Raw genomic sequence first — 16070 nt, forward strand, 5'->3', positions numbered from 1 at the left:
ATGGCACCTGACAACAACAACAATGACCATTTGATTATTTATAGATTTCACCTGTTCATCTATTTTGTCTATTTTTATCTGCTTTCTTGATTGTATCAGTATGTTATGTTAAAATCTTTGTTTGCTAGCTTCAGTGTTAGTATTATTGTTGGTCTACTTCTCTTGACTCTTCCCTTGATTATCAGTATATGTTTTTGCTGTTTTATGTATTCAGGAAATTATTATTCCAGAGCATTGAATATTTAACAATTCATATGATTGAATCTTCTATCAGAATAAAGTTCCCCATTCTTGTGTTAGAAGGATAAGGTGAAGGGATGGTCATTTTAATCTTATCAGGGATTTAGCTATGTCAAAACAGTTTTATTAATACTGAAACTACTTCTGTTTCTCAGTGTCTGATTGTCTGCTTTGATTATGAGCATGGTGGATGTTTGCATCTTCTAAACTGTGAGCGATTTAAGTCTTTTCTTCCAAGGTCCTCAGCCCAAACTCTCTATTAGTCCATTCCTTGAGGACAAAGACTTTCAACAGTTTTGAAGGGGAGGCTAGCTATATGCTTGAGGTAGGTTCCATCTTCCTGGCTGGTGTTTGTTTCCAGAACACGAAAAAACAGCAGATTTAATTTTTCTGTTGACATCAACCTTCAGCCTTCTATACAGCTGTGTTGTTGTTGTTAAATGCCATCAAGTTAGTTTCAACTCATAGCAACCCTGTATAAGGTTTCTGAGGAGCAACTGGTGGATTTGAACTACCAATCTAATGGTTAAAAGTCCTTATCCTACAGCACAATGCCAGGGTCCCACACAGCCATGTTGTTGCTGTTGTTGAGTGCCATTGAGTCAATTCTAACTCATAGCGACACGGTATGGGGTTTCCAAGGAGCAGCTGGTGAGCTTGAACCACCGACCTTTTGATCAGTGCTTATCTTAGGGTGCCACACCATAGAACTCAGAAAAAAATACGCAATAAATAAAATGAAACTTGAATTCATGGTCCCTCAAGTTTTTGTCATTTCAGACCACACAACTGTTTTGCTGGTCTGTTTTTCCTAGCAGTTGCTAAGCCTTTCATAGCAACACTAGGAATTTGCTAATGCAATCACTAAATAAAAATTGTTAGCTACAGTCAACTCGTTCAGGATGGATTCTTGCATTCCTGAAATTGTAGTTTTTCAAGCCCCCATTTCTTCCAAATCTAAATATTTAAAAAAAAAATATATACATTTTTTTCTAGTATTTCCTAATTGATCCAGTGGAATTTGGGCCATTCATAACTTTGTATGTATTACTTGGAAGCAGAAGTCTTAATAAATATTAAAAGACTTCTTGTTCCCATTTGAAATTCTGTATTACATATCGTCTCTGGATTACTACTCATATTTACATTGTTTTATTATTTAATATATGTTAGTCTTATTTCTTTGGAGAGATTAAAATTTTTGAGGCAAGGAATGTTTTCTATTTTGTATTGACAGATCATAAGATTGAACATAGCATAATTAAAAGTCTATTCTAAACATCTGATATTTGAAGCTAGTCTCTGGGACATAATAAATATTCATTATGATCACTAATATTCTAACTTTATCCTTGTAAATCCTTGTCTAATCCACATATCCAGTTATCTATTCTTACGTATACCATCTTTTTCTGGCCCCCTGTGAATTGTCTTTATAAAACTCTACTTAAGGATTGATAGAGCAAGTATACATAAAAACCTCTATAGCTTTTGTCAATCTTTTTTTAAAAAAAAAAAAAAAAAAGGTGACTCTGCATTGTTTCTTATCCCTTAAGTGTGAAACCCAACTGAGATTTTAGGGCAATGAAAGGTTTATATCTTGTGATAAACTCATATGCTCTTTTCAATTAAGCAATGAGTATTTCCTAATCCATTAAGTTGATTCGGTCTTCACTGCTGTTATTTTTTAGTGAATAGTTTTCCTCAGTCAGTGTGTGCATGTGTGTATGTATACACACACACACACACACACATATATATATGCAAGCATACCTACATATCTACACACTTAAGCATATGCACATGTGTATATGATTTACGTCAGTATATGTTTCCTTTTCTCTTCATTTTTGTCTTTATATTTGTTCTATGTTAATTGTGCTGGTATTATTGTACTATTTATTGTTGTTGTGTACTGTAGAGTTGATTCGGACTCATAGTGACCCTATAGGACACAGTAGAACTAACTGCCCCAGGGTTCCATGTGCTATAATCCTTATGGAAGAAGATCACCAGGTCTTTCTTCTGTGGAACTTCTCTTGTGGATTTGAGCTGTCAACCTTTTGGCTAGCAGCTGAGAGTTAAATCATTGTCAGCAGCACTTCATGTAAGCAACACCATGTAAGCACTTCATGTAAGCAACAAGAATCTAGGGTACCAGTAGTGCATTAGCTTTGATGACAGTTAAGCAACATGAGTACATTATCAAGAAGACTAGCCTAACATAATTCATTCCTTTAATAGCTTACAAATACTGAATCATTAAGACAAACCTGAGGAAAGACAAACCTCACAACTACCTAAGGTTCTTTTCTTATCATTTTTCCTGACCTGTACTTTTTATTTATAAAAAAATATATAAACAGTTTTGCATGGTACAATCTCAGCTTTTGTGTGTTTAAATTTTACATGTAAAGTGTAAAAATTTATAAATCTTTTATCAAAGTTTGCCATTGTTTGGGAATATAAAAGTATCTGAAAAGTTAAGTGACCTTAACTTTTTACACTGATAATAGAAGATGAAAATAAACTCTAGTAGAAGGTTTATAAGCAAGAGATTAAGACATGTATAATAAGCTATAATATCTGAGTTTATGTATCTATGTAATCAATGAATTGGGGAGAAATTGATACTTCTTTAATGAGGATAGTCAGAATTTTCTCTTCAAAATTTATAGTATTTGCATCCCGGTGTTATATCACTAGCAATTTCAACTCCATTTTCCAGATGTCAAATAAGCTCTGCCTATAAAAACATGGACCATGAATTCTGCTGGTACACGCTAATCCAAAGGACAACGTTGCTTGAAGGATCATTTCCAAATAAAAGGACAATTTGTGTAATTATTTGGAGCCCCCTAATAATGATTATAGACCTGAATCAGCAACCTTAAGTTCATGCAACCACAATTTGTAAACTTATACTCTAGTCTTATATTTTGAAATTTAAGACAAAGTCAATGCTTACTGAGGTCCAATGCTGAAGCAAGTTGAATAACATCAGTAGTCTGTGTAAATTGTGATCTAAATATATTCTGTAGTTTCCCAAGCTCCCTATCAGAACCATATTAATATATATATATAAAAAGAATCACAACAATAATTTTTATAAATAAAAGACTTTATTTCAAATATATTTTACAGTTTGTGTGTAATTAGGATTATTTTCCAGACTGAAATTTAATACTAAACTGGACAGGCAATATACAAAAATGGTGGTGTTTACTTAGGCCTATTGAATTCCTGGAGTCGTTCTGATTTTTTTGTTTGTTTGTTTGTTTTCTTTTTCAAAATTGAATCAGTAGAGAAATCAATAATAAAACAACTTTCATCCTCTTTGTTATATTTTCAATAGCAACAAAGTACCATACCATTCCATATTCATTTACATGTTTGGAACGTGGCAACAAAGGAAATAAAATCTCATGTACCTTGACTTGTAAAATTATGTAAAAAAAAAATGATAACATATTGCTATCATAGCTGGACTAGTTCATTGTTGGTGGCTAAAAAAAAAAGTTTGCTAAGCAAATTGGTAGAATAAACAAAATTGTAGGACAGATATTTAGCCGGCTTAAGAAAACGTAACTAAGGAAATTTTAGCAATACTATTGCATACACTTTATATATTAATTACAATGTTTAGTTATTAAACAGTTCTTCTGGATCTCTTACCAATTCTCATCTCGCTATTAAATTACTTTATAAACACAAAAGAAACATAAATTGACTTGTCCCCCAATAAACATTCTTCAGTTCAGGCATTGAACTAATTCATGCTTACCTTCAGGTTCAGTTTTATAGTTGAGGTTTCAGTGATGTTTTGAAGTTATATAAAGAAGGGTAACTTCTGAACTTTTAAATTAGGTTTGTATGACAATTATTCTGAAGTTTAAAACATGCCTGATGTTTAAAAATAATTTCTTCAAACATCAACCACTATAAAAATGAGACCAATGGGGAAAAAAAGAAAGGGTTTTAACTATTGCGAGAATTTGGGGGCAGGGGTTGTTCAAGATATCAGCAGTAGGAAAGTGCTCTTTTATTGCATTCTAGCCCTAAGTGTTTTACAAGGACAAAATGAAGTGAATTTTATTTGGTAGAAGAGAGAAGATGGTGGTTGAGAGGCTTTGCACCTTTGGTGAACTGTTTTGATAACCAGACAAAAGTTTCCCCAGCCACATACCTAGCGTGTACAATGATGATGTTGATCCCTTTAAGACACTTAGGATGAAACTGTGACCAACGTAGCCAGAAGTTGTCTTATCATAAGCTCAGCAAAGAATCTTTAGTTCTCAAATCCTATGATATTTTCCTCTGGGAAGAATCTGTTTGTTTTGCAAATATTAACTGGGTTGTAGTTTTACTCCATCCAATTACATTTTAAATGTCCCACTTGCTTGGAATCTGAAGCCTACTGCTTTGCCATAAAGAACATCAGCAGCAGAGAAACCAATATAGCATGAGAGGTGCTGGATAATCAAAAACCCTCAAAAGCATTTTACAAGGAGAAAGCTTGAGAACTCTGCCCAATTCTTAACCTTTTGGTTACTCACTGACCCTCTGTTTCAAGTTTCACAGAGGCCTGAGGTTCAACAGAAAGTATGGTAAAAAATGGAGTCCCTGGATGAAGTGAACAGTTAATGTACTTGGCTGCTAGCTGAAAAGTTAGAGGTTCAAGTCCACCCAGAGATACATTTGAAGAAAGTCTTGACAAACGACTTCTGAAATAATAGCCATTGAAAATCCAATGGAGCACAGTTCTGTTCTGACACATCTGGCTTAGAACTGACTTGATGGAAACATTGTAGGTAACAGGATCTGCAAGATTTGACATGAAAAAGAGGTAGGTTGATGGAAGAGAACAATCTGCCTCCCATTTATTCAGAAATATTATAACTTGCAGAAAAAAAAATGTCTAGAGTTGTTAAACAGCAATAGTTTTGTCCCTATCCCAGAGATTCTGATTTACTGCATTGGGAGGAGGAGCCAGGAATCTGTATTTTATACAGGTGATTCTAAAGCAGGTAGCCCACTGACCAGTCTTTATATAACACTTCCGTATTTTACATTATAATACACAAAGTGTTAGGAGAATATGACTTCTTGTTATACTTTATATTCATTTGAGCCATATGAGAAGAGCTAACAAACACAAACCCTTACAGGATTCATAATTCTTACTTACAATTCACAGCAATTATGATGGGAAAACATACTATGGCATTTGTGACAAGCAAAAATGATCATTAGAAGCAGAGGGAAGTTGTTAACATTTCCCAAGACAGCTGTACACTCCAGAGGCTACGATGGGGGGGGGCGGGGGGGCAGACAGGGAGGGATTGCATGCCACTGAGTCAGTTCTGACTCACAGTGACCCTGTATAGGGTTTCTGAGACTGTAAATGTTTATGAGAGCAGAAAGCCTCATCTTTCTCCTGAGAAGCAAGTGGTAGATTAGAACTACTGACCTTGAGGTTAGCAGCCCAGCTACACTACGAGGGCTCCTTTAGAGGCTACTGACTCGACGGCACTTAACAATATCAGAGAACTAAAAAAAAAAAAAAAAAAATCACAAATACCTATTATTTAAACTTGGATAGCTTTGAGGTAAAAAAATTGATACCATTATTAGCAATTTTATGATCTGAAATGCAGAGCTTTTCCATAAAAAGACCAGGATAAACTGCAATTTTCAGATGCAAAACTCCATTCCCACCCACTCCAACGACAGTGCCAAACCTGGGGAAGCATTGCAGGGATATCACCTGTAGGGTTTTCAAGTGAATTAGACTGAATTACATCTAAGCGGGATATGTTTTGACATCACAGTAAATCTTAACATCATAATGCATCATAATAAGGTCTGGCTCTTAGCTTTCAGTTCAAACTCACAATTAATAAGCAGGGTTATTTATATTGAAAGCAAAGTTATTTTCCATACTTTTGTCTTTTCATAAGTTTTTGTAACAAGAATTGCGAAAGAAACACAGTATAATAGTTAAAGAACACATTTGCTGTTTTATTGGTGCCTTGCATGGCAATAATACTGGAAAAAAAAAAAAAAAAAAAAGAAGAATGCCGAAAAAAAAAAAAAAAAAAAAACAGGTTGGTGGCAACCCACATCTTGTTTTTGTTTGTTTTTTAAAGAGTACATAAACTCCTATTTTATTTTTATTGTGGCATGAATGATAACATAAAACCCAAAACATGAAAATATACAACTTATATTACACTATGTGTTATGAACAAAATATAAATCTATAACTCTATGTTATATTTACATAATTATTTATTTTATTAAATTTCAAGTGAGATGGTAGGTTGCACATACTTTGTTTTAAGCTCCAGGCATTTGATTGTCTCTGTTCTATTTTTTTCCCATTTTCATTTGTAAAATCCAAAATGTTAGAAGGACTAAGAGCTTTAGAGCCAGTGGAGCAATATAAATACTGTTTAGTGACAGAAACACTGGGGAGGGCAGTAATCAATCAGTAGAAAACTCAACACAACATCAACTTCAACCTGGGAAACTGCTGGTTATAGGTAACTTTAAACTTAAATACTGTAAAAGCCTGACTAAACAAACACTTATGCCCTAAAAGACAAAGAGATATGTGAACCACTTTTAGTGGGCTTCATACTTTTCCTTGCAAACCCCATTCATTTTTATTTTATATTAACTTCATATTTTATAAACCTGTTTTTTTTTTCTTTATAAATATACAGTTGTGTATTACAAGTCAATAATTTACTGATTAAAAAGGATGACCATGTTATATTTTCTGTGACGTTTTAAATATAATGGGCTTCTCCTGGGAACAATAACACCTTCTGGATTTAAGAAAAAGTTCTGAAAGTGGACCATAAAATGGCTAAAGATAATTTTCTTTAAATTGATTAAGGTAAACTTTTACTCCAGAAATCAAATCTATGAAATAATATTATCAAAGGAAACTCTTTTGTATTTGTTCTTAATAAGAGGATTTGGTCTCAATAATAATGATTATGTTCTTTGGGAGGAATTTGATACATAGTTAACCTTTAAATGCAGGTACCAACTTAAGTACAGATATAGACTTAAGTAATTTAGATATACACATACTGAACGAGTTTTATATTTTACTCAGTTGTAGTAAATAGCCAAATTATTAGTAATTTATAAATTAGCAACTCTAACCTATTGTCTCCAGTGATGTTCTCTTAGATTCATATTATAACAGTTTTAAGAGGAACTGATTACAATGCCCCCAAATTTCAGAATTCTGGCAAGATTATTCATTCAGTGTTGGGATCAGCATGCATGCGTGTGTGTGTGTGTGTGTGTGTGTGTGTGTGTGTGTGTGTGTTTCTGTGTTAGAAAGAGGTAAATGGGTAGGTCGAAAGGAGAGAGAAGAGAGATTGTTTAAGGTTTAGTTTGCTATTAGTCTTATTTCTTCTATCTTCTCTTTTTGGTCATTATGGGGCACAGAAAAGAAAGACAAGGTTTTAGGATTCTTTACAAATATGATAAAGCAATCAAATGTCAAAAGAAGTATTAACATAATTAGTTGCTATTCATAGCACCTTTTACCTAATGACTTCAAAGAACTTTAAACATTAATAAAAGTACTTTTGTTTTCTGTTTTCTTTTGGGGAACGCTAAAGCAAACAAATCATGGCACCCAATAAACTAAACATCAGAACAAGAGAATATAATGCAAAGCTATGGACTGACTGACTTTTCGTTTCAGTCCATGCACAGTTTAGTCTTCCTGACATACACCCAACTCAATAAAATTAACTTCTGAATTTTGGCAGCTAAAGGTCACCATTAACAATTTCATTTTCCCCTTCAAATAAAACAAAATAAAACCCAACCATCCAAAGACCAAACAGAAGCACTTTGTCAATTCACTGTTAAATGTTCTAAAATTGGTTTCCACCATGAACGCCCTTGTCGCATCTACCTGGAGCTAAAACAAAGTATTCTTGTAGCCCAAAGTCATGAAATGAAAATAAAGCATCTTTATAACATGGTGTAAAATAAGTATCCAGCAAACGTGAAAGGTGAACCCACATAAGTCTGAAAGAGTTTGTTAACAAAGACAGAGAACAAATCTTTAAAAATCTGTTTTCACATTGTACATAATAATGATATAAAAACAAGTGTCTATTACTTTTCCTTATCCAGAGTGCTTAAAAACAAAACAAAATAAAACAGAACAAAAAAATTGGCTCTAGATGACTGTGGCAATTAAATAACTAAAATGAGTGATGAGAGCAGAAGTTAATTAAGATTGAAAACTACCCTCCCATTAATTCACTCTTTTGTATTAAACACCAGAACTTGACATTGCTGGGGCCAAAAAATTTTTAAAGGGGAAAATTATGGAAGGAGAAGTAACATTAAATGTGTGTATATGTATACATATATGTATATATATATACACATGTGTGTATATGTATATATATATATATATATGTATATATACATGTATCTATTGATGAAAATTAGTTTTAAATATCTAGCAGCTTTATTGGCTGCACTTCCAAATCAAAGTAGAATAAAATAGAAATGGAGAAATAAAAATAAATTATACATAATTTACTAATCTGGGAACAGCTGACCATTATTATTATTATTACTATTATTATTATTTTATCATCATCATCATTATTACAACACTATCAAAAAGAGGCAGTTCAAATGAAAATACAGTCATCAAAAACAAACAGAAAAACAAACAAAACAAAATCTCTGACATGCAGGATATGATCAGCTCCTCCAAGCAAAACCCCAGAGCAAGTCTTTTGAGAGAGAGAAAAATAAAACGGATTTTTTTTTTTTCCCAACGAAAAGCAAAAAAAAAAAAGCAAAAACAAATTTTAGGGTGCTATTTTGGGGATGGGATAGGAAAATGATGTCTAGAGTTGAAACCTTAGCACATCCAAACTACTGGTTGGAGTATTTATTTACTGTCTGATACTTTAACACAAATAATGGTAACTGACTTTAAATGATTTTGCTTTTATTTGGACAGGCCCTACAACTGTCTTTGCATTTGGTTGGCACCGTAGGATAAGCACTGGACTGCTAACTACAAGATCAACAGTTTAAACCCACCAATTGTTCCTTGGAAACCCTATACAGGGTCGATATTAATTGGAACTGACTCAATGGCACTTAACAACAGTATCATCACCAGTTGTTGCTTCTTAATGCAAGGGTTAGGGAACTTTCTTTTCTGTCAAGATTTATAACATCATTTGCTAGCCATACAAAATTATCAATTTGAAAATTAGTCTGATATATTTGGTCAAATATTTCACCCCTAATGTGATGACTGAAGCTGCAGTTGCCTTGGAAGGACAATACCAAATGATATTGCAGGCCTTATAAGACTAGTGGGGTGGACATTCCCCACCCCTGCTTCTCCGTATATACTCTGCTAGAATCAAAAGTTGGACTCTAGTGAATTAGTCTTACAGCGAGGTAAGGGTAATGGAAAATATCACTGGGTTGAGCCAGACTTCATTTTCTAAGGTTGTAATGACTTTAATCCCAATCTCTTTGTTGTTGTTGTATGAAATACCCAAGGCCCACAATTATGAAATCCAAATAGCCTCCATTTCATTTCATGGAGAGTAAAAAATATCTTATGAAATCATCAGATCAATTTCCTGATCAGGAAAAGATGGAATGTTGAAGAAATAAGCTAGCTCTACATTTCTGGAAAAAGAGTCAGATGCATTCATTGAAAAGAATGATTGTTTTGCTCATACTATCAAATAGGAAAAACAAACAAAAACCAGTTAAGTAGCAAATGCTAGTGGAACTGATTGACCAGGGAGAAGGGACATCTGGGAGCTGTTTGCTAGTAGCCTTCATGTTATACATGCACATCTCTATTACACAGGGCCACCTGATCCATCCAATAAGAATCATATTAGAAATTTAAAAATAGAATTAATTTCTGAGCCCTATAATTGGTTAAGTTGTCATTTGAAGTGCAAAGTCAAGGTCAAGGTTACTTCCAGACCAGTCACTTGGGAGGATGTGGGATTTCATCCCCAGATGTGGGTTTAACTCACAATGGTCTAACATTATTCCTCTCAGTACCATAATCACACACATACATACACACAAAAATCCAAGATCAGAAAATATTTTTTTCTCTAAATTTCTTATGTCTCTCTCTCTCTCTTTTCACCTGAGAACAGCACCTACAGTTTCCATTAAAAAAAAAAAAAAAAGTCAAATCTCACCAGTTGCTGGTATTTCAGGTTTTTCTAGGGATTGTCTAAGATATAACACTGTCCTAACTCAAGAAGGAACAGGAAAAAAGGAAAGGGGAAAAATTAACTGGATCAACACTTCAGTACAAATTTGGCACTTGCTCAAAGATGTAGTGTGGTGTACAATAGAAAAAGAAATTTTTCTAAAGAAAATAATTGCTTATTTTGTGGTGGATAGCAAGGAAGCTAAAAACAGGTTCTTTTTATCCCCCTCTCCCTCCACCCCCCCCATGCACATACTTCCATCTTTAAAGTATAGAGATGGAAAGGGTAGAGAGAAGTAAGGAGAAATTCATCTTTTCTTCTGTCAGGTGCATTACAAAAAAGGGAAAAAAAAACAAAAGGAAAAACAAAAGGAAAGAAAGTCAGAACCCCCCAAAACAAAACAAAACTTATTTCTTTTTAAAAATTGTAGCACAAAACAACAAAACACATTCACAAGCCACTTGTTGGCACTGTGTACCTGAGTGAGAATTTCTAGAACATTGTAGAACAAACAGCCATAAAGTTTATTTAAAAAAAAAAAAAAAAAGTTGACGGGTAAGACTTCAGTGCTTGGATGTAGCAGCTGAATTACTGGCATTATTTTACCCATAGCTTATTTCAATCTCTTGTTGTTGATATTGTTGTTTGATTGCTGTATTTTTTTTTTTTTTTTTTTTTTCCTTTCCAAGCCTTTTGAGGCTGAGGTCTATTAGTCAGCTGATGTCCCAACTAGTTAAGACTAACAGTTAAAGTAACAGTCAGTGTATGAGAAAGTTAATGTGCTTGGCCACTGGTAAGGATGAACCAGCTAGGGCTTCTTTAAGTCCTAAGGTCACAACAATCTTTTGACCCTTATCAGTTGGCTTGTCCTGCAATATGGTTTTCACTGTCACTCCCATAATCTACATCGGGATCATCCTCTTCCTCATCATACTCATCATAAATTTCTCCGTTGATGTCCTCAGCCTGTATCTCTTCTTTGATATGCGGCTCTTCTCCTTTCACTCCGTAAGTGCTCTGGATAACAGGCATCCCGGGTTCTGGGCTGCTGGACACACTTGAGTGCTCAGAGGGCAGGTGAGGGGAGGGCATTCCAGCCATGGCGATGGCTCCAGGGTACACAACACCAGCAGTGGCCATGGGGATCTGTGCTTGTTGCCTGTCAGAGGGGAATTCCCAAAGAGAGACATGGGTGAAAACATAGTTCAGTGTGGGTTTTATGTAAACACTTCATTTTCTCAACAGTGTCCAAAGGAGTTCTGGTCACATAGTAAGTAACACGTTGGGCTATTAACTACAGTGTCAGCAGTTCGAATCCACCAGTTCCTTTTCAGGAGAAAGATGAGGATTTGTCCTCCTGTAAAGATTTATAGCCTCAGAAATTCTACACAAGTGTCACTATGAGTCAGAACTGGCTTGACATAGCAGCAAAAGTAATGGTCAATGATAAGATCATGGTTTTGATCTTTCTTTCAAACATTTTTTAAATTGCTTCCTACTTTTACTTCAATTTTGTATTTCTGTATAGTGTTTAAAAGAATAAAGGCATAGGCATGTACACCTAGATGAACCTTATGATAATTCTGTTTTATTACTAACCATATGCACAAAAATACACATATACCAAAATAAACTGACCGATTAAGCAGACAAACCCATGTCTTAGGCTCCAAGTATATGTCTTCTTTATAACACACAGAAACAGAAGTGCTTTTGTTCCCTCCAGAATTAAATTTATAGGTAATTCAATGTAATGGAAACCCCTAGAGAAAATACTAGAACACTCTCAAGATAAAATGTTATCGCCCAGAACTCATAGGATCCTGGTGGGACAGTGGTTAAAGTCTTGACTACCAAAAGGTCGGCTGTTACCTACCATCCACACTGGGGGAGGAAAAGGTCAAAATCTGTTTCCATAAAGATTTACAGTTTGGCAAACCCTGTAAAGTAGTTCTACTCTGCCCAGTAAGGTTCATGGCAGGATTTGAGTTTTGGACTCAGAACTCACCAAAACTGAACAGAATATCACTTTGTCCACCTAGACCCTGAAACTGTTTGAGGAGGGCTAGGAAGCAGGACTGACTGCATAGACATACAACCTGTACATTCACTAAAAACCCTGTGCTTAGAAGGGTCCCGTACTCAAACTTGTGCTGTCTTGACATTCTTAATATTTTAAAATAATGGACCCCATAGTTTTATTTAGCACTGCACCCCAAAAATTATATTGTTGATCCTATTAGGAAAAAATGTACAGATGCAATTATTTAGATATTTCATCCATTTAGATATTTCTCTTTGCTCAGGAAATGCTGGCGTTCTTCTCAACTTTGAGAAGACTCATTTATTTAGATATAAATCATAGACCCTTGGACTGAGCAGACAGATTATTTCAAAGTAATGGAGGGAATGAAGTTAGATTTGACAAAGCTTTTTGTAAATTATCCTCTAGCCATTTAAAAAACTGAATTTGGTAACTAAGTGCTTGTTGTTGTGGTTATGTGCCGTGGAGTTGGTTCCGACCCATAGCGACCCTGTACAGAGTTTCCAAGGCTGTAAATCGTTATGGGAGCAGTAAGCCTCATCTTTCTCCCGCGGAGCAGCTGGTAGTTTCGAACTGCTGACCTTGTGGCTCATAGTCTCATTCGTAACCACTACGCTACCAGAGCTCCTTAATTAAGTGCTTAGGATCTTACTAATTTCTGTATCACATAAGAACTCCCTTTATTTCTGTGTTTGTTTTTGAGGAAATTCTGAGCAAGTTCAAGTACAGTCTTGGTATGGGGCTGTAGGATAAGCGCTGAACTGCCAACTGCAAGGTCAGCGGATCAAATTCACCAGTCACTCCTCAGAAACCCTATATGGAGACTCTATGAGTCAGAACCAAGGAGCCCTGGTAGTGTAATGGGTTATGAATTGGGCTCAAAAGGTTAGCAGTTTGAATCTACCAGCCACTCATTAGGAGAAAGATAAGCTTTCTTCCCCCAGAAAGATTTATAGCCTCAGATATCCTATACAGGTAGTTACGAGTGGGAACCAACTCCACAGCACACAACCACCTCCACCATAGAATGAACAACAACACTAGTGCAGTTGTTGATGTTTGTTGTTAAGTGCGAGTGAATCAGTTCCAACCCATACCGACTACACACGGTTTCTGAGGAGCAGCTGGTGAGCTTGAACCATCAACCTTGCAGTTCAAATGACTTTGGTGCATGAATCCACAGGGCCACACCAGGACTCAGTGCAGTTGCAGAGCCCTGCCATCAGAGAGCCACATTCTAATTAAGAATGAATTTTCCCATTCACAACCTAGCTGTGAACTTTATTCCCTCCTAAGAACTGTGACCCACTAAAGCCTTGATCTCACTCTTATTCAGATTCAAATTTTTCTTCCTTTTAAAATAATTTCTTATGCTGAATTGTCTCAACCAAGTTGTTAGTCATAGATTGATCACCATGAAACCTAGCAGTCACAAAAGTCCACTAGGAAAATAACTAGTAAGCATTCTAAGTTTTAAATAGCAAGCCCCAAAATTATTTACCTTCAAAATATCTTGCTTTTAAACCTAGTTGTTAACAAAGCTCATGTCAGAGCCACTGTCGTTAGGATCATGCGATGGATTAACATGTATACATTTTTTTTTTTTCCAGGATCTTATGGAATACACTGTGTGTTCATGTTTTTCCCCAACATCTTTCTTTATAACTAAACAACTGTCTTTCACAAACCGCTAAGTAGAGCAGGAAGTTTTCACTGCGAGAAAATGACTGAATGGCCCATACCCAACATTGAAGTATTGCCGCATTTCTTGACGCCTGTTCCGCATGATTGCCTTGTATTCACCAATGCGCAGCTTTTTGCCATCCACGAGGCACGTGCGTTTTGGCCTCGGTTTGTACTTGTAATCAGGGTACTTCTCCAGGTGTTGCTTGCTTAGACGAGCTTGCTCCTCATAATATGGCTGTTTCTCTAGGTTTGTCATAGCTTTCCAGCGAGATCCTGTGAAGAAATAAGGTTGTGGTATTAAGTGCCGTCGTGTGGTTCTGACTCAGAGCAACTCTGTATAGGGTTTCTGAGGCTGTAAATCTTTACAACAGCAGGAAGCTTCAACTTTCTCCCCCATCTACTCAGTTGCTAAGAATTATAAAAAGACATACAACTGAGAACTTGAAAATTTTAAGTAAAAATGTTGGCAAAAACTCAGAACTATTTAAAATTGTTGGTTTGTGATCGTGACTCAAGATGGGAAATTCTACAAGTTCAGGGGTGTTGGTGGCTGTTTACTCAAATAAACTATGTAATCAAATATATGACATTACTGGATTTTTTTTTTTCTAGCTTGAACAATGATTTAGCCAAACTTGTTTATTATGTACTTAAAAGTTCATAGACAAATTGACAGATACATCTTTCATGTCTACATTGAACCAGGCTGTAATTAAACTGTGAATTGAAATGTTATAAAATAATTCATCACCTATTTTGAATCTGAGACTAATTAGCTAAATATTGAGTATTCTTAAGTAGGGGTACATTACTTATTTACAAAGATTCCTTACATATTTCACATATAATATCCATTCTCCCAAAATAATAAAGTATGCTTACAGGAATGATTATGGTGAAACATTTATAATTAAAGTGATATAATGAACATTGTTAAGTGCCGTCGAGTCGGTTCCGACCCATAGCGACCCTGTACAGGGTTTCCGAGGGTGTAAATCCTCATGGGAGTAGAAAGCCTCATCTTTCTCCCGCGGAGCGGCTGGTAGTATCGAACCGCTGACCTTAAGGTTCGCAGCCCGATTCGTAACCACTACGCTACCAGAGCACATGCAGTCTTATTTTTATTTTTGACTACAGACCTGTGAGATACGTAACACTTATCCCAATTTACAGAAATAATAAAGTTGCGGCTCAAATAGAGGAAGAACTTACCCAAAGTTACACAACTGTTAAATTGTATATCTGTGACTCAAATTCAGATATTGACAGAATTTAAAGCGTGTTATGCTGGATGGCCCCAACGTACATATACCCATTTACTGGTGAAGGTGGTGGTGGTTAAATGCCGTCAAGTTGGTTCTGACTCATAACAACCCAGTATAGGGTTTGCAAGGAGCTTGAACTGCTGACCTTGTGGGTTAAATAGACTTTGCAGTTCTGCTGCTAGTGGTGATGCTGGTGGTTCTATGCTGTGGAGTCAGTTCTGACTAATAACAACCCTGTATAGGGTTTCTGAGACTGTCAATATGGGAGCAAAAAGCCTCATCTTTCTCCTGTGCAGCTCTGGTAGTTTTGATCCGGTGATGTAAGCAGCCCAACTAGTAGCAACCTACTACCTTACCAGATTTCCCTGTCCACCTTCTCTATGAAGGTTAATTAAAAAAAAAGTATTGCTACAAAATTATCAAAACCCTTATAACCCAAAATAACAAAAAGCAACTCTATTATTTCTCATTATATCCTCCATATGTTGTTGTTGTTGTCAGGTGCCATCAAGTCGGAACCGACTCATAGCGACCCCATGCACAGCAGAACGAAACAATGTCCGATCCTGGGCC

The 16070-nt window shown here is 35.6% G+C and overlaps 1 protein-coding gene across 4 annotated transcripts in view; it reads right to left on the bottom strand.

The window, feature by feature from the left end:
• Window positions 1-11002: 11002 nt before the first annotated feature.
• Window positions 11003-16070, bottom strand: part of SOX5 (SRY (sex determining region Y)-box 5) — a 592387-nt gene continuing 587319 nt past the window's right edge. For 3 of the 4 annotated variants that reach the window (XM_006866949.1, XM_006866948.1, XM_006866950.1), the window contains 2 exons: window positions 14289-14505; window positions 11003-11661 (listed from right to left, as the gene is read on the bottom strand). In XM_006866949.1, coding sequence (XP_006867011.1) covers window positions 11358-11661; window positions 14289-14505 — 521 coding nt within the window. In that variant the 3' untranslated portion in view covers window positions 11003-11357. The remainder of the gene's footprint in view (window positions 11662-14288; window positions 14506-16070) is intronic. The other variant, XM_006866951.1, reaches the window with a different exon arrangement.

Source organism: Chrysochloris asiatica, unplaced genomic scaffold (genome assembly GCF_000296735.1).
Source record: "Chrysochloris asiatica unplaced genomic scaffold, ChrAsi1.0 scaffold00098, whole genome shotgun sequence".
In the NCBI taxonomy this organism is placed as follows: Eukaryota; Metazoa; Chordata; class Mammalia; order Afrosoricida; family Chrysochloridae; genus Chrysochloris; species Chrysochloris asiatica.